This window comes from Drosophila gunungcola (genome assembly GCF_025200985.1).
Source record: "Drosophila gunungcola strain Sukarami chromosome 3L unlocalized genomic scaffold, Dgunungcola_SK_2 000002F, whole genome shotgun sequence".
NCBI lineage: Eukaryota > Metazoa > Arthropoda > Insecta > Diptera > Drosophilidae > Drosophila > Drosophila gunungcola.
Window position 1 is genome coordinate 102,558 of NW_026453178.1, and position 19,217 is coordinate 121,774.

A 19,217-nucleotide genomic window follows, 5' to 3' on the forward strand; every position below is an offset into this window, starting at 1 on the left:
AATAATCAGCATTTGCATTTGTGCAAATTGGCTAGAATGGCTTATACTTATATCTATAAACATTTAAATCGCCGAACTAGAACTGGTTGCCCTGGTCGATTTCGTGTCGGGGTGCGTTTCTCACCGAACTAGATCAGCATGAATGAAATCAATCTGATTGATCGCCTCGAACTATCCCATTAGCCATATAAGCCTAATGCTGGTTTTATTGCGACAATTTTTCAGAATTCAAGTTCACTGCCAGTCGATTACAGCACATTTGCACAGTATTATTGGGTATGCCGATTGGCGATCCATTTCCGTCTCCATATATGGATGTCCCCTATATATTTTTTTCTTATCTGGATTGCTATATTAACGCTCTGCTAATGAAATGTTAAATCTGACCTCAATTCTTGAGTTATAGCCAACCAGTTCCAAATGCAGTCCGAATTCTATGACTATTAGCATAAAATTAGTCATATTTGTTTAAATTAGAATTTAATATAGTTTCATATGATTCATAAAATCTCATTTATTTTTTAAAAATTCGATCAATTTTAAAGTTAAAGTTTTTTTTGATATTGGTGATGGGTATTTAAATATATTTTTACATTATTAGTAAAAGGAACTCAATATATTATATTTTATTTAAAATCTTTCAGCTAATGAGTACAGTTTTAAGCCAATTTTAAATTCGCCCCATCAAATAAAATTAATTACTTTGTCTTTAAAAGTAATGTGACTGTTTCACTTCAATTTTGAAAGAGTTAATGTGATTTGAAATAAAGATTGGTACAGTCTTTATATAAAAAAGATTATTTTTAATATAGGGTATAGTTTTTAAAAACTGTATAATATTATTTTATATGAAAACAACTAAAGTTAAGCTAATGACTATATTTTAAATCAAAATTAAGTGCGACTTGTTCCATGAAATTATACACTTTGTCTTTTCAAGCTGACATGACTGTTTTATGAGCTTCAAGTCGTGTCGTCTTGTATCGTTTATATCTATATTCAAAGTCAAAGTTCAAACTGCCAGCTCACTTGTCTTTGTCGGCGGCACGAGCCGGCTAAAAAGGTGCCAAAAGTGGCTAAATTGCTCAGGTTCACAGCCACCAACGTCGTGGCGAGTCTTCGATGCTTTTTGGACCCTCGGGCGGAATCGATTTCATTGTTCGCTGTTGTTGCGAAACAAATTATGGGGGGAGATAATAAAAAACTAATTATTAAGTTAAACAATGATTAGATGGAGCTCTTTGTGGCCATTCTCATCTCAGTCTTAGACTCAGACTCAGACTCATTCTCAGTCGCCTTTCGATTCTCGTGACTGTTTGGCTTTTATTTGATGTCGATTCTGGCTAATTTCAATAATTAATTTATGCTTCCCATTAAATGTTAACGTTATTCTTTGGCGGCTTTCACTGTGCGCGTGTCGCAGACCGCCGGCTTGTCTACGACGGGGATCGATTGGAACCAGAATAATCTACGGAGCATCTTCCCCTTTGGGGTAAACACTAAACAAGTCTAAATACCTGCAAAACAACTTGTTTCCATTCCAGAAAATTGTTCGGTTTTGGACACAAACTAACTGCTCCACTGTAGGTCAAGTGACTGATTGACGATAATTGCTAAATCATTTGTTACAGTCAAATGCAGAGGCGGAAACGAGACTAACCATTAACATTTATGGGCTATTTAAAGACAATTTATTGAGACGGTTATAAATCTTTGAAGTACCTCAAACATTTGAGCTGTTGCAATAAATATTTCTGTGCCTAGATCATCGATACCCAAACCAAAAGGTAACTCAACTTTTTCGACCATTCTGCCTCTCATCTTGATATGTTTTCTTGGACAAGAGTATGCCATAGTTTTCAATTGTCTCTTCAAGATGATATATTTGCTGTGCTTCGCTTGTTGTTTGTTATAATTTTTTGCGTAAAATATTGAAATATTCATAGTGGTCGACGGCGTGGTGAATGTGCGGAAGCTTGTATAAATAAAAAATTCCACAGACTATTTACGAAGCATTGTGTCGAGAATCGTGATGAAAAGACGGGAAAGCTAGAATAGCTTGAGAATCTTTGCTTAGTCAAGGCCAATTAAAAATGATATTACAGCTGAGAACCATCCAAATTTATTGGGGTTCAACATACCCTTTAAATGAAGTTATGTTTGCTTAGAAAGATGTCCAAAAACGAAACGAACCGTTGAAAATGTTTTATTTACTGCTTATTCACACGCGCATATTCAAATGCTAAATAAATCTGGTGGCCAGATAACGAGGCGTGTCTTACCGAAGACCAAAAATCTCTTGCTAACAAATGCTGCTAAGAAAAGATGTTCGAAAAAAACCCGGGTGGGCATCTTTTGTGATCCTTATCAGGTGAAGCGGATCGCATGTAAACACACTCAAGCGAACGAAGCTTGCCCACATAATCTGTATTTATTTCAGCGTTTAACCCCGGCCGGACAACAGGTCGTATGCTTGATATGTATGAACGCTTAGAGCAAAACAAAACGAATGTCGTGGGGCACGTGAAGTCGACTGGATTCTGGCTATCGGCAGGCCGAGGGTCATAAATTAAAAGAATTTTCGATTACCGGCATTTAGAGTTGGCCAAAACTCCTATGTCGGCTTATGGCTTTTGATTCACTTGGTGCGATATCTGGTTCTCGTATGCAAATTGAGCAAAAGTATTCGCCTAGGTTCCGGCCAAATGACACGTTGATGGAAAGATCGAAAATAAATTTACCTGTTGATATTAATTTTATATTGGCATTAACATATATAAGAGCCTGTTAATATAAATGTTATCACCGCAGACAGCTGCACTATATCGAAATCGTTTGTTGGCGCATAAATTTGCCCCGCCCTTGTCATTGATTTACCGATCAATAGTGTTGTGACCGTTGGTAGAACGATGCTTTTCAGACGCAAATGACACATTTTGCAAGTCAAATCGCTGACTCAATAGACAATGGCCGCAAATGGCAGCGGCAGCCAATAATGAATGTTTCGCGGGAGATCAAATTTATGAATGTGAAACCCAAGATGCCAGCGTACCAAAGCATTATTAATTACATTTTAAATTTTCTAATAACCGTAAAAACACACAATAAATTATTTTTCGGTGTTTATTATTTTGGTAAGATTATGAAAAATGTTGCATATACTTAGTATGTTTCATCTTTGGCCGTTGACAAATATGCCATCAATCAATGCAAGTGAAAGGCAGCCAAAATGATGTCACTTGATCGGATCAGAACCATTTTAAAGTGGGCTTTTTAGTCAAAGGCTTAGACATGGTAACATCTTTACAATGTCTGTTGGCAACTGAGTCAAAAATAGCTTAACCATTTCCTGTGTTGGTGCCACTTAATCTTACGGACCGGCCTTGATATCGAACAAATCATTTTTATTGGCACTGCATCTTTGGCTCAAGTGGCTTCATTCACTTGACGGTGGCAGGTGAATGTATTTCCCCACACACACGCATGAGAAACGGAAATGATGTATGCCCAAAAGCCGTTAAATTTGCTTATTGTTGCCACTGAGGTCAAGTGAAGATACAAACAATCACGCCAGCAGACAATCCAATGAATGGAAGAGAGGGCTACCAGGCAAACAATCTACAAATTGACATGATAAAGTCAAGTTTTGTCCATTAAAATACAGAAAAATAAACAAAATCAGTAGATATTCTCCTGGGTTATCTGTTTTGTTGACTAATCTTCCTCTTGGATAGATTTTGTGACTATTCTAGCACACTGGAATAGAGCCACTTTGGTATGAAAATATTTTTCTAACAAAATATTATGCAAATTATTTCATGCAGGAGACAAAACAAGAGATTTAGGCAAAAAAATTCAATTGAGGCACACGCTGCGGGGAGAAAAATAAATAGCTTTAAAACCAGAGTATTTACACTGACAAAAATTTAGTTATATGGTTTACAATTTTCTTTCTAGCAGGGTCAAAATCAAAATATTTAAGCGACAAACTTTAAAATGGTGATAAATGATAATTTAAATGGTGATATCTTTGCTGAGACAAATTGTAGTATAAAATAACAACATTTTTTATGGAAACTTCTACGGAAAAAGATTTGGGAATGGGTTAGTTAAAAAACCCAAAAGAATTTCTCGAGCGAATCAAAGTGTAATTGAATTATTTAATATTTTAAAAATTAAAAATTATGAACTTAATTTTACAAACTTTTCCATTTTTAACTATTTATAAATATTTAAAAGTTATGAAAATTATTTTTTTTTTTGCAAAATTGTTTGGGCAAAGCAAAAGACTTAGGCAACGAACTTGATCTTGTGTGTAGTGAAAACTTGATCAAAAAAGCTCAGCAGCATTTTTAAAGGCAAGAGATTATGCTAAAACCATGGCTTGGCTAAATAAAATTGATCTATATTTAAGAATGATATTTTTATCAGTGTGGTTTTCTGCTCTTTCAGTGCCTAGTGACTTGTGTGTGCGTCATGGCTCGTGACGACACCGAAGTGATTGTCCAAAGGGTTCCAGCAGTAACTCCAGCTCTTCTTCTAGCCGCGGATTCTTCTCAATTCGTTTCGTTTCATTTAATTTAAATTTTGATTTGAATTGCCACTGCCGCCGTTGTTGGTTTTGGTGCTGAACGGTGCCGCTTCTGCTGCTAATATTTTTTTTGTGCCCAATGTATAACGTGGTGTGCGGTTTGTGTCTCATCGGGTTTTGGTTTTTTGGCGGTCGCCGCCGCTCTGCCCAGACTCTCTTAGACCCACGTACCGAACTGAACCGAACCGGACGGACCGAACCGGCGATATAGTATAAATTTCATACCCACTGACCAGCTCATCATCATTTGTGCTTTGAACTTCTTAAGTGTAAATTGCTCGATCGCTTCTGCTCGAGAAAATTTCGTGAAACCCAAAAATCAACAAAAAAAAAACAAAAATGGTATGTGATCCTGGAAAGCAGGATAACGAATCCTAGTGAACTGCTGCTTCACCAAGCAGGATATAAACTAAAACCGAAAACAAAGTGAATCGTGAACTAAATCTATTGAAATCAAAAACCAAAAAAAACTCTTACTCACAAGTGCTCCCCAACCCAAGCTCAAGTGTTCTAAACGACTTCATCAACGCGGCTGTCTTATTTCGAGTGGTCCTCGGGACTTGTTTCACTTCACACCCGTGCCGGAGTCACGCACATAAATATGATCCAGAATGTTCTTAAAATAGCAATAATATACTTCAAGCTCTAAAATATTCAGTCTAGAGCTTCAAGTAGATTCCTGTTTGATTTGAGCTGTTTCAAATGGATTTTGGACTTGATAAAGTGAAGAATTATATCTCAAATCCTCTCTGTATACAGAGCTAATTAACTTAAAATGAATAATTTTTATTATAATTATTTGTTTCAAATTTATTATTCTTGTTTTTTTTTATTTGCTTTGCTTAAATAACTAAAATTTTATTTCTTTCGTCATAAAGCTGAACAGCTTATATTAATAAAGTACATTTTTTTTGCATACAATGCTAAACTGGCTTTAAAGTTGTTGATTTAAATTCTCTTATTTTCTCTTTCAGAAATTCTTTTTGCTTTTGGCCCTGGCCCTTGTGGGCATTGCCGCTGGAGCTCAGCTGCCCGACTCCGCCACCCAGGGACCCAATCCCCAGGACATTGCCACTCCGGAGCCGGAGTACATCGATATCGATGAGCCTGCGCCGGCGGCTGCCGCTCCTGCCCCTCGTCCTGTGGCCGCTGCCCCACGTCCTGTGTTTGCTGCCCCCGCTCCCATCCCCCGTCCTGTGGCTCGTCCCGTGGCCGTGGCCCAGTCCTTCGTCCAGCAACCCATCGTCCAGCGGGCCCAGTACCTGGCGCCAGTGGCCCAGCAACAGGTGGTCTTGCCACAGCAGCAACAGCTGGTGGGTCACACATACAACAGCAGGGCCGGCTACCAGTACCGCCGTCCAGTCTATGTAAGACGTTTCTACCGCCTGCGCCGCTACTAAGAGGACGCAGCTAGCTCTTAACTATATTTAATACATGCTCAACAATCCTAGTAATTCCACATATATTTTGTCGTTTCTCTTCTTTTTCCCACCACTCACCTGCCCGCAACAACTCTATACGCACCAATCTCCAAATCCAAATCCAAAACCAAACCAATCCAATCAAAATCCAAACCGAATCAAGCATTAACAATTTTACCTAAATCAAACACACATTAAACCACGCACTGATCCCCACTATCAAAACTATCAAACTATCCAACTATCAAACTATCGTATTTAACCTATCCTAATCCTAGAACGAAACCATCAAAGAAACGACCAACAAGAACAAGACAAGATCAAAAGCATAAAGCATAAAGCATAAAACATAAAGAGCGAAGTACAAAGAGACAAATGATGTTCTAAAGACAAAGATCGAAAAACGAAGTATTCAGTTATTGTTGAATTGCCAAGTAAAGTACGAATAAAAAAACGTAAATTATTTGTAAAAATGATAAACAAACTTTGTTCGACTATTTCATTACGTTCATCATCGGCCAAGGCCAATAGAAACTGGTCGGCGGTGGCAAACTCTTGGGGGAAGAGTATCAGGTTTTAATTATATTATTCACAGCTCATCAAGGCACAATAAAGTGTGTCGAAATTGTACACAGATTCGTTCTCGATTTGATGAGTACCCCCTGTCGGCAGGGGCCTCTCATTAATCACGGAATGCCATGAGGAAAATGTATTTGCCATCTGATATGGGCATTTGCATACGGAAGCACTGAGGCCGCACTGGGAAATAATTTGTGTGTTGCGTGGTGTCGACACTCATTAAGCCAACACTGGGATTAAGTGGTGCGGCTTCTTCGGCCAATTAGGTTGGATTATTTATGCAGGTTCTTGCACTACTCTTGACGGGTCGTAAACCGAAACTAGTCACAGCGAAAACAAATAGAAATACATAAATCTGCTGGATTACTTTCAAAATACATTAAATTTTAACCGGTTTAAGCTTCTGCCAAACCTGCTAAGCTATTCCCAAAAATACAGGTAACAACTGGCCACATAGACAAATCAGAAGTGTAAACAATCCGTTTTAAAAGCCATAGTTTGTCCGGGTGGCCAGGTTTTGTGAGACAATGTGCTATTGATTGATGGATTGATTGTCAATTTGATTGCCTTGCCTCGGCTTCTATTCAGGGGCATTAACAGTCGCTTTTGTCGTCGAACTATGACAAACTGGGTCTCGATCTATCCAATCCACTCCACTCCAATCGGCTCCAGCGACGACAGGCGTGGAATCCATCATTTGGAGGTGCTTCCGTCTTGGCTGGGATTTCTACCGATTCCCTGGGTCAAGTGGCAATTATGCATCGCTATTGGCCTTGTTGTTTGGTTGTAATTACATCGATTTACCCACCTTCAAACGGCTTTCCATTATTGCACCAGCAAAGTCATTACATTTTATATGAAACTTAATGCCCGGTAATTAAACAGAATAATAATAAAAGGATTATTGCTACTTGCCAGCATACTTTATTTTATTTGTTGTTAAGTTTTTTTATGAACGGCTTGTATAATGGCTAGCATTTTTTCTTAAAAGGGTCATAAATTGATTCTTAGGGCTTTTTTTTTAACAGGATGTTTTGGGTTCTGTACGTAGTCCCCAAAACTGTTATACTCCTTAAATTTATTGCATAAATTCAGTATGCTTTTTGAATGTGATTGAATTTAAATAATTAGCCAAAAAGTAGGCAACTTAAACTTAGAGGGCTGGAAACAAAAACCAACAACAAATTTTGGCTAAGAAAAAACAAAGAATTTAAACAAAGTATCTTCGTGTACACATTTTTAAAATAATTCCACATATATCATTTGTATCCCCTAAAAAGAGGTTTTAAAGAGTTAAATGAGTTCAATGTATTTAAACACAGTAAATGAAAAAAAAATTATAATATAAGGTAATTGATGTTTGTCTGATCTTGTTATTAATTTACATTTTATAAATCTTAATCTGTACATTTAATTTGCGTTAGTATCAATTAATTTTTTCTTTCGATCCAATTCTGATTTTGAACGTTAGTCACCAATTGCATTATATTGACCATACGCACAGTATGTACAAGCAAACCCTAATAGTTTAAATAGTTATGATCTACGTCTACGCATAGAATTTAAATAGTTATGATAGAATAATTTGATTCTACCCAGCTTCCAATTAGCATTTCGTCTATAATGCATCAACACCAAAATATCGTGCCAAAAATGAGGAAACAAATAGTTGGTTTCATTAGTGGCGAATAAGAAACAGGCTAAACCGCCTGGTCGACTGGGGTCATCAGTTTTGCTTTCTAAAATCAATGATGGGAGATATAATTTATGGGCCGTGTTTATTTAAACGGCGCTACTAAGAGCAACAACCGTAGATAAAAACTCTTAAGTAAATCATTGTTGGGCGTTCAGCCGCAAATAAACGTAATAATCTAATTAATTTGCATTTGCTGACAGAAAGAAGCGGGTGGAAACGGGTTCCCAGCCATTAGATCATGCAGCTGATTTGCATAAAAGCAATTCATTTTGTCAACAAACATTCCGAGAGTCTTCTTCTCCGTTGATGGCAGACCCAAAATAATGAACTACACTTCCTGATCGCATTAATTTCACTTTCACAGCAACAGCATCGTGGGCGGATTTAAAGAACTCCGGGGAGTCGAAGGTGTATCTTCACACCTCTGAAACAATGCCAAGCGATTGTCTCGAGCAATTAAGGTGGCGTCATAAATTATAAGACTGTCGTTTATTGAAGCTAAGCCACAAACAATTCGTCCATAAAATTAGAGCTAAGAGCAGTTATGGATGCTCACTTCAATCGCTCATAGTTGGGTTTTTATTTGTGGTGTCAATAAATCAAGCCGGAATTGGCCATAGAGCATTACTCAGTCCGGATCTCAAAATAGCCACAACTTGATTACCCATGAATGAAACTGTTCTGCCGCACTCAGCCTTATTTTTAGCTGTCCCAGGGGCAATTATGCTGTCTTACGAGTCACTTGAGCTGAGTTCGTGGTCGTGGCCTCTCTTGGCATAGGATTTTCCCTACTCAAGTTCAAGATCAGAACCGGATATAACACTTGGGCATATACGTTTTCGCAGTGCTAAGCTTTATTCGTTTTTTAGTGCAGGCTGAGCGTGGTAAACAATAAATAACTACAGGTAAATACGTGTGACATTCAAAGACAACAAATAAAAAATGGCTAAGGATGAGTGCTGTTTAGAAGAGGAAAGGCTGTGCTGGGGGATCGTAGTGGTAGCCCTCATCACTGTGCGGCACTGGGATCTCCTGGGGCGGCAGATAGGTGTTCACGGGTTCCTCCAGAGGAGCAGCATACGAGGGAATCGGGATCTTGAAGGTGGGCACCACAGCTGGAGCCACATAGCGGGGTTGCTCCACCACGGGTGCAGGTGGCAGATAGGCTGGCTTGGGTGGGTTGACCTTCACAACTGGAGTGGGAGGAGGCAGATAGGCTGGTTTGGGTGGGTTGACCTTGACAACCGGTGGTGGAGGTGGCAAGTAAGCTGGTTTCGGTGGGTTGACCTTCACAACCGGTGGTGGAGGAGGCAAATAGGCAGGCTTCGGTGGGTTGACCTTCACAACCGGTGGTGGAGGAGGCAGATAGGCAGGCTTCGGTGGGTTGACCTTCACAACTGGAGGCGGAGGAGGCAAGTACGAAGGCTTGGGAGTCCTGACAATTGGCACCTCAGGCTTCACGGTCACAGGAGGCAGGTAAACTGCTGGAGGCTGAGTCACAGGAACCACGCGAACAGTCACAGGTTCCGGGGAAGATAAGCTGGAGCCGGAGTGGGCAGGTCAAAGGGAATGCTCGGCGGGTCATAGTTGTAGCCAGGATGATCATGGTGATCATGGTGATCATGACCGAACAAATGCGAGACATCGGCGGCTACCAGAGCCAGACTGCAAACAGCCAGGATAAGGAGTTTCTAAAAAATAATTTAAAAACAATTTTAGAACTCTAACTTATTATCCCTGAGGGGCACAAAACAAACCATTTTTTCTGGTGGAACGTTCTTGCTGCGACGACGGCCTCTACCAAAGTGATACAGTTTCCGCCAAGTGCTTCTTTATTTATACAGTTAGAGAACCTGAACCTGAACGTGAAACAGAAACACTGATCGCTATTAAGTCAACGCCGAAGCCGCGAGAGACGATCTGGCTGCGATCTGACTTTACTGAATTTGCTGACTATATGGCCCGGCTGTCAGCTAAGCGGCGTTTAGGGGTCTCGCCCCTTTGACAGCCGGTATTGGGAATTGGCATTCAATTTTTATTAAATCTCTTAATTCGAAGGCATCTCGTTGCGTTGGCTTTTGTTTTTTTGGCCCGGACAGAGAGCTCTTTATGGCTGGGAGCCATAAACATGTTGGGTTTTACGACCGATGCTGCGTTTGCCAATTATTTAAAATAGTTTTTGGTTAGGCAATGATCGGGATTAATAGTTGAACGTACTCTTTTTATAAGCTGCTTAAAATATATGAATTAAAAACATTTTATAGAACTTTAGTTATAGAATTATAACTGCAGCATTTCTGGAAAGTCATTTTTAGGAAATTTAGAAAGGGGTTACCATCAGCAAAACCACAAAAAAATAGTCCCGAAATTACAATCCAATTTTTAAATGCAGATTTTTAGAGACTAAGGCCACAAGACTTTCAAGATATGCCATTTCAGAATGGGATGTCTGTAAGAAAAGTTATAGAATTATAACTGAAGCTTTTTGGTCACTTTTCTGCAAAATCATTTTTCGGATTTGACAAACCAATTTTTGAATGCAGATTTTTAGAGCATAACGCCACAAGACTTTAAAGATATCCCACTTCGAAATTGGGTGTCTGTAAGAAAAGTTATAGAATTATAACTGCAGCTTTTTGGCCACTTTTCTGCAAGGTCATTTTTTGGAAATTTTAAAAGGGGTTACATCGTCAAAATTACCAAAAAATCACCCCGAAATTCCAAACCAATTTTTGAATGCAGATTTTTAGAGCATAACGCCACAAGACTTTAAAGGTATCCCACTTCGAAATCGGATGTCTTTTGAAAAGTTATAGAATTATAGCTGCAGCTTTTTGGCCACTTTTTTGCAAGGTCATTTTTTGGAAATTTTAAAAGGGGTTACATCGTCAAAATTACCAAAAAATCGCCCCGATTTGACAAACCAATTTTTGAATGCAGATTTTTAGAGCATAACGCCACAAGACTTTAAAGACATCCCACTTTGAAATCGAATGTCTGTATGAAAAGTTATAGAATTATAACTGCAGCTTTTTGGCCACTTTTCTGCAAGGTCATTTTTTTGAAATTTTAAAAGGGGTTACATCGTCAAAATTACCAAAAAATCACCCTGAAATTCCAAACCAATTTTTGAATGCAGATTTTTAGAGCATAACGTCACAAGTCTTTAAAGGTATCCCACTTCGAAATCGGATGTCTGTAAGAAAAGTTATAGAATTATAACTGCAGCTTTTTGGCCACTTTTCTGCAAGGTCATTTTTTGGAAATTTTAAAAGGGGTTACATCGTCAAAATTACCAAAAAATCGCCCCGGTTTGACGAACAAATTTTTGAATGCAGATTTTTAGAGCATAATGCCACAAGACTTTAAAGATATCCCACTTTGAAATCGGATGTCTGTAAGAAAAGTTATAGAATTATAATTGCAGCTTTTTGGCCACTTTTCTGCAAGGTAATTTTTTGAAAATTTTAAAAGGTGTTACATCGTCAAAATTACTTAAAAATCGCCCTAATTTGACAAACCAATTTTTGAATGCAGATTTTTAGAGCATAACGCCACAAGACTTTAAAGGTATCCCACTTCGAAATCGGATGTCTTTTAAAAAGTTATAGAATTATAGCTGCAGCTTTTTGGCCACTTTTTTGCAAGGTCATTTTTTGGAAATTTTAAAAGGGGTTACATCGTCAAAATTACCAAAAAATCACCCCGAAATTCCAAACCAATTTTTGAATGCAGATTTTTAGAGCAAAACGCCACAAGACTTTAAAGACATCCCACTTTGAAATCGGATGTCTGTAAGAAAAGTTATAGAATTATAACTGCAGCTTTTTGGCCACTTTTCGACAAGGTCATTTTTTGAAATTTTAAAAGGGGTTACATCGTCAAAATTACCAAAAAATCACCCCGATTTGACAAACCAATTTTTGAATGCAGATTTTTAGAGCATAACGCCACAAGACTTTAAAGACATCCCACTTTGAAATCGGATGTCTGTATGAAAAGTTAGAGAATTATAACTGCAGCTTTTTGGCCACTTTTCTGCAAGGTCATTTTTTTGAAATTTTAAAAGGGGTTACATCGTCAAAATTACCAAAAAATCACCCTGAAATTCCAAACCAATTTTTGAATGCAGATTTTTAGAGCATAACGTCACAAGACTTTAAAGGTATCCCACTTCGAAATCGGATGTCTGTAAGAAAAGTTATAGAATTATAACTGCAGCTTTTTGGCCACTTTTCTGCAAGGTCATTTTTCGGAAATTTTAAAAGGGGTTACATCGTCAAAATTAACAGAAAATCGCCCTAATTTGACAAACCAATTTTTGAATGCAGATTTTTAGAGCATAACGCCAGAAGACTTTAAAGGTATCTCACTTCGAAATCGGATGTCTGTAACAAAAGTTATAGAATTATAATTGCAGCTTTTTGGCCACTTTTCTGCAAGGTAATTTTTTAAAATTTTAAAAGAGGTTACATCGTCAAAATTACTTAAAAATCGCCCTAATTTGACAAACCAATTTTTGAATGCAGATTTTTTGAGCATAGCGCCACAAGACTTTAAAGACATCCCACTTTGAAATCGGATGTCTGTATGAAAAGTTATAGAATTATAACTGCAGCTTTTTGGCCACTTTTCTGCAAGGTAATTTTTTTGAAATTTTAAAAGGGGTTACATCGTCAAAATTACCAAAAATCACCCCGAAATTCCAAACCAATTTGTGAATGCAGATTTTTAGAGCATAACGCCACAAGACTTTAAAGACATCCCACTTTGAAATCGGATGTCTGTAAGAAAAGTTATAGAATTATAACTGCAGCTTTTTGGCCACTTTTCGACAAGGTCATTTTTTTGAAATTTTAAAAGGGGTTACATCGTCAAAATTACCAAAAAATCACCCCGATTTGACAAACCAATTTTTGAATGCAGATTTTTAGAGCATAACGCCACAAGACTTTAAAGACATCCCACTTTGAAATCGGATGTCTGTATGAAAAGTTAGAGAATTATAACTGCAGCTTTTTGGCCACTTTTCGGCAAGGTCATTTTTTGGAAATTTTAATAGGGGTTACATCGTCAAAATTAACAAAAAATCGCCCCGATTTGACAAACCAATTTTTGAATGCAGATTTTTAGAGCATAACGCCACAAGACTTTAAAGACATCCCACTTTGAAATCGAATGTCTGTATGAAAAGTTATAGAATTATAACTGCAGCTTTTTGGCCACTTTTCTGCAAGGTCATTTTTTTGAAATTTTAAAAGGGGTTACATCGTCAAAATTACCAAAAAATCGCCCCGGTTTGACGAACAAATTTTTGAATGCAGATTTTTAGAGCATAACGCCACAAGACTTTAAAGACATCCCACTTTGAAATCGGATGTCTGTATGAAAAGTTATAGAATTATAACTGCAGCTTTTTGGCCACTTTTCGACAAGGTCATTTTTTGGAAATTTTAAAAGGGGTTACATCGTCAAAATTAACAGAAAATCGCCCTTATTTGACAAACCAATTTTTGAATGCAGATTTTTAGAGCATAATGCCAGAAGACTTTAAAGACATCCCACTTTGAAATCGGATGTCTGTAACAAAAGTTATAGAATTATAATTGCAGCTTTTTGGCCACTTTTCTGCAAGGTAATTTTTTAAAATTTTAAAAGAGGTTACATCGTCAAAATTACTTAAAAATCGCCCTAATTTGACAAACCAATTTTTGAATGCAGATTTTTAGAGCATAACGCCACAAGACTTTAAAGACATCCCACTTTGAAATCGAATGTCTGTATGAAAAGTTATAGAATTATAACTGCAGCTTTTTGGCCACTTTTCTGCAAGGTCATTTTTTTGAAATTTTAAAAGGGGTTACATCGTCAAAATTACCAAAAAATCACCCTGAAATTCCAAACCAATTTTTGAATGCAGATTTTTAGAGCATAACGTCACAAGTCTTTAAAGGTATCCCACTTCGAAATCGGATGTCTGTAAGAAAAGTTATAGAATTATAACTGCAGCTTTTGGCCACTTTTCTGCAAGGTCATTTTTTGGAAATTTTAAAAGGGGTTACATCGTCAAAATTACCAAAAAATCGCCCCGGTTTGACGAACAAATTTTTGAATGCAGATTTTTAGAGCATAACGCCACAAGACTTTAAAGATATCCCACATCGAAATCGGATGTCTGTAAGAAAAGTTATAGAATTATAACTGCAGCTTTTTGGCCACTTTTCTGCAAGGTCATTTTTTTGAAATTTTAAAAGGGGTTACATCGTCAAAATTACCAAAAAATCACCCCGAAATTCCAAACCAATTTTTGAATGCAGATTTTTAGAGCATAACGCCACAAGACTTAAAAGACATCCCACTTTGAAATCGGATGTCTGTATGAAAAGTTAGAGAATTATAACTGCAGCTTTTTGGCCACTTTTCTGCAAGGTCATTTTTTTGAAATTTTAAAAGGGGTTACATCGTCAAAATTACCAAAAAATCGCCCCGATTTGACAAACCAATTTTTGAATGCAGATTTTTAGAGCATAACGCCACAAGACTTTAAAGATATCCCACTTCGAAATCGTATGTCTGTAAGAAAAGTTATAGAATTATAACTGCAGCTTTTTGACCACTTTTCTGCAAGGTCATTTTTTGGAAATTTTAAAAGGGGTTACATCGTCAAAATTAACAGAAAATCGCGCAAATTTGACAAACCAATTTTTGAATGCAGATTTTAGAGCATAACGCCACAAGACTTTAAAGGTATCCCACATCGAAATCGGATGTCTGTAAGAAAAGTTATAAAATTATAACTGCAGCTTTTTGGCCACTTTTCTGCAAGGTCATTTTTCGGAAATTTTAAAAGGGGTTACATCGTCAAAATTAACAGAAAATCGCCCTTATTTGACAAACCAATTTTTGAATGCAGATTTTTAGAGCATAATGCCAGAAGACTTTAAAGACATCCACTTTGAAATCGGATGTCTGTAACAAAAGTTATAGAATTATAATTGCAGCTTTTTGGCCACTTTTCTGCAAGGTAATTTTTTAAAATTTTAAAAGAGGTTACATCGTCAAAATTACTTAAAAATCGCCCTAATTTGACAAACCAATTTTTGAATGCAGATTTTTAGAGCATAACGCCACAAGACTTTAAAGGTATCCCACTTCGAAATCGGATGTCTGTAAGAAAAGTTATAGAATTATAACTGCAGCTTTATGGCCACTTTTCTGCAAGGTCATTTTTTGGAAATTTTAAAAGGGGTTACATCGTCAAAATTACCAAAAAATCACCCCGAAATTCCAAACCAATTTTTGAATGCAGATTTTTAGAGCATAATGCCACAAGACTTTAAAGGTATCCCACTTCGAAATCGGATGTCTGTAAGAAAAGTTATAGAATTATAACTGCAGCTTTTTGGCCACTTTTCTGCAAGGTCATTTTTTGGAAATTTTAAAAGGGGTTACATCGTCAAAATTACCAAAAAATCGCCCCGATTTGACAAACCAATTTTTGAATGCAGATTTTTAGAGCATAACGCCACAAGACTTTAAAGATATCCCACTTCGAAATCGTATGTCTGTAAGAAAAGTTATAGAATTATAACTGCAGCTTTTTGGCCACTTTTCTGCAAGGTCATTTTTTGAAAATTTTAAAAGGGGTTACATCGTCAAAATTACCAAAAAATCGCATCAAATTGACAAACCAATTTTGAATGCAGATTTTTAGAGCATAACGCCACAAGACTTTAAAGATATCCCACTTTGAAATCGGATGTCTGTATGAAAAGTTATAGAATTATAACTGCAGCTTTTTGACCACTTTTCTGCAAGGTCATTTTTTGGAAATTTTAAAAGGGGTTACATCGTCAAAATTACCAAAAAATCGCCCCGATTTGACAAACCAATTTTTGAATGCAGATTTTTAGAGCATAACGCCACAAGACTTTAAAGATATCCCACTTCGAAATCGTATGTCTGTAAGAAAAGTTATAGAATTATAACTGCAGCTTTTTGGCCACTTTTCTGCAATGTCATATTTTGAAAATTTTAAAAGGGGTTACATCGTCAAAATTAACAGAAAATCGCCCTAATTTGACAAACCAATTTTTGAATGCAGATTTTTAGAGCATAACGCCAGAAGACTTTAAAGGTATCTCACTTCGAAATCGGATGTCTGTAACAAAAGTTATAGAATTATAATTGCAGATTTTTGACCACTTTTCTGCAAGGTAATTTTTTAAAATTTTAAAAGAGGTTACATCGTCAAAATTACTTAAAAATCGCCCTAATTTGACAAACCAATTTTGAATGCAGATTTTTAGAGCATAACGCCACAAGACTTTAAAGATATCCCACTTCGAATTCGGATGTCTGTAAGAAAAGTTATAGAATTATAACTGCAGCTTTTTGGCCACTTTTCTGCAATGTCATATTTTGAAAATTTTAAAAGGGGTTACATCGTCAAAATTAACAAAAAATCGCCCTAATTTGACAAACCAATTTTTGAATGCAGATTTTTAGAGCATAACGCCAGAAGACTTTAAAGGTATCTCACTTCGAAATCGGATGTCTGAAACAAAAGTTATAGAATTATAACTGCAGCTTTTTGGCTACTTTTCTGCAAGGCCATTTTTTGGAAATTTTAAAAGGGGTTACATCGTCAAAATTAACAGAAAATCGCGCTAATTTGACAAACCAATTTTTGAATGCAGATTTTTAGAGCATAACGCCACAAGACTTTAAAGATATCCCACTTCGAAATCGGATGTCTGTAAGAAAGTTATAGAATTATAACTGCAGCTTTTTGGCCAAGGTCATTTTTGGAAATTTTAAAAGGGGTTACATCGTCAAAATTACCAAAAAATTGCCCCGATTTGACAAACCAATTTTTGAATGCAGATTTTTAGAGCATAACGCCACAAGACTTTAAAGATATATCACTTTGAAATCGGATGTCTGTATGAAAAGTTATAGAATTATAACTGCAGCTTTTTGGCCACTTTTCTGCAAGGCCATTTTTCGGAAATTTTAATAGGGGTTACATCGTCAAAATTAACAAAAAATCGCCCCGATTTGACAAACCAATTTTTGAATGCAGATTTTTAGAGCATAACGCCACAAGACTTTAAAGATGTATCACTTTGAAATCGGATGTCTGTATGAAAAGTTATAGAATTATAACTGCAGCTTTTATGCCACTTTTCTACAAGGTCATTTTTTGGAAATTTATAAGAGCTATCCGATATTACAGATCAAATTTTTAACTGCAGATTTCTAGAGACTAAGGCCACTGTATTGATGTTTCCCCTGAAACATGCTTGCCCCATCTGTGGGCAACATTGAAAGAGGTCAACTGTCGCTCCATAGCTGTTGGCTGCAATTGACGATTAGCGATTTTGTTTCGGCTCGAATCTTTCTGTAATAGACACCGCATCCAGCTATTAATACCTATATATATCTTTAACCAAACACTAACATCATTTTTCATCCGAAAAGACAGTAATTATGGACACCACAGGTGATGATCATGCCGAACTGAAGCTAAAACCGAAGCTGTTCGGCTACTTTGGTTGATTGGCCGCAATTAGATTTGGGGGTCAGATGGCAATCCACACGGGGATCCCTCGGGGCAGGGTGACAGCAATTTGGGTTCGATATATGTTTGACCTTGAGAGGATTGCCCCAAGAGTGGTGTAATATTGACTACTCCATTTCGTTTTTTGTGGTTTATTTTGCTTTTAATTTGTACAGCTTAAACTAGGTGCAGTTTTTATGAGAGTTTGTTTTGGTTTTTTTTTTGTCGGTGGCTGACTAGCCTAGTGCCTGAAGCGACGCAGTGGTGGCTTGTAATGATATCCAGGTTCGGCATCATGGATTGGACTGGGTGCAGGATCCAGGGAAGAGCGTAGGATGGGATGGGGATGTGGAAGTCCACCTCTTGCTGGGGTGGCAGATACTGTGGCTCCGGCTTGGGAGGCAGATACTTCTCCACTGGCTTCGAAGGAGGCAGATACTTAATCTCCGGCTGGGCAGGGGCAGGTACAGTCCCTTGGGAGCCACTGGTGGGGGAGGTGGTGGTGGTGGCAAACTGGGCGCGACCTTGGGCGGCAGATACCTAGCCACCGGAGCAGGAGGCAGGTACTTCACCTGTGGAGTCGTTGGAGGAGGAGGAAGGTACTTGGTCTCCGGCTGACTGGGGGGCAGATAGGTGGGCTTGGGAGCCCGAACTGGGGGTGGTGGCGGTGGAGGAGGCAGGCTGGGAGCGACCTTGGGTGGCAGATACTTTGCCACAGGCTCCGGGGGCAAGTACTGAGACTCTGGCTTGGAGGGAGGCAGATAAGTGGCCTTGGGCGGAGGAGGTGGTGGCGGTGGCAGGGCCACCTTGGGCGGCAGGTACTTCTGGCGTGGCTTCTCCGGAGCTGCATAGCTGTAGCCACTGGGCATATCAAACTTTGCCTCATGGTGATGGTGATGATGATCCGGCTGATAGTGCAGATCAATGTGCAGATCATGATGGTTATCATGATGATCATGATGATGATGATCATGGGAGTGGGCATCGAAGTGGTGATCATGCCCGTGATCATGGTGGTGATGGTGATCATGCCCGTGATCATGGTGACCTCCTCCTGCTCCATACAAATGGGAGACATCTGCCCGAACGCAGATGGCAAAGCCAGCCAGGGCCACTAGGATCAGCATGGACTTCTGCAATAAAGTCACTTTAATAAGCCACTTCCAAAAAGAGATGGTCCTGCTCCACTTTACCATTTTCTCCAAGAGATTATCCACTGATCTGAGATGATGTTGCTGCCGTTTGCCGACAACAGGTAGTAATGTCAATAACGTCGCTGGCCACCTCTTTTATACGAAGATCGCAGCTTCCACTTTGGTTTTCTTAACACTTTTCTTGGTTTTCATGAACTTGGGGCCGACCAATTAT

General features: G+C 38.1%; 2 protein-coding genes and 1 pseudogene across 3 annotated transcripts; 1 reads left to right on the forward strand and 2 right to left on the reverse strand.

Moving 5' to 3' along the window:
* Positions 1–4,821: 4,821 nt before the first annotated feature.
* On the forward strand, positions 4,822–6,494 carry LOC128257276 (cyclin-dependent kinase inhibitor 1C-like). Of its 2 annotated transcripts, none has more exons than XM_052988228.1 (3): positions 4,822–4,933; positions 5,566–5,958; positions 6,176–6,494. In XM_052988228.1, exons 1-3 carry the CDS (start codon positions 4,931–4,933, stop codon positions 6,179–6,181), a joined length of 402 nt encoding a protein of 133 aa, XP_052844188.1. In that variant the 5' UTR covers positions 4,822–4,930; the 3' UTR covers positions 6,182–6,494. The 2 variants fall into 2 exon arrangements, with proteins under 2 accessions (XP_052844188.1, XP_052844187.1); XM_052988227.1 differs by having other exon boundaries at positions 6,291–6,494.
* A 2,625-nt stretch (positions 6,495–9,119) lies between these two features.
* Positions 9,120–10,120, reverse strand: LOC128257295 (uncharacterized). The gene is given in 3 exon segments (XM_052988249.1): positions 9,120–9,819; positions 9,822–9,978; positions 10,045–10,120. Coding segments are annotated over 3 exon segments (729 nt in total). The 5' UTR covers positions 10,048–10,120; the 3' UTR covers positions 9,120–9,250.
* Positions 10,121–17,985: 7,865 nt separating this feature from the next.
* On the reverse strand, positions 17,986–19,151 carry LOC128257978 (uncharacterized; annotated as a pseudogene).
* Between the last annotated feature and the right edge of the window lie 66 nt (positions 19,152–19,217).

What these genes read in the sequence shown, in the direction of transcription:
- LOC128257276 (XM_052988227.1), top strand. An exon ending in AGTACCGCCGTCCAGTCTAT is followed by an intron (nt 5,959 to 6,290) that starts GTAAGACGTTTC and finishes TCCTAATCCTAG; the next exon opens with AACGAAACCATCAAAGAAAC.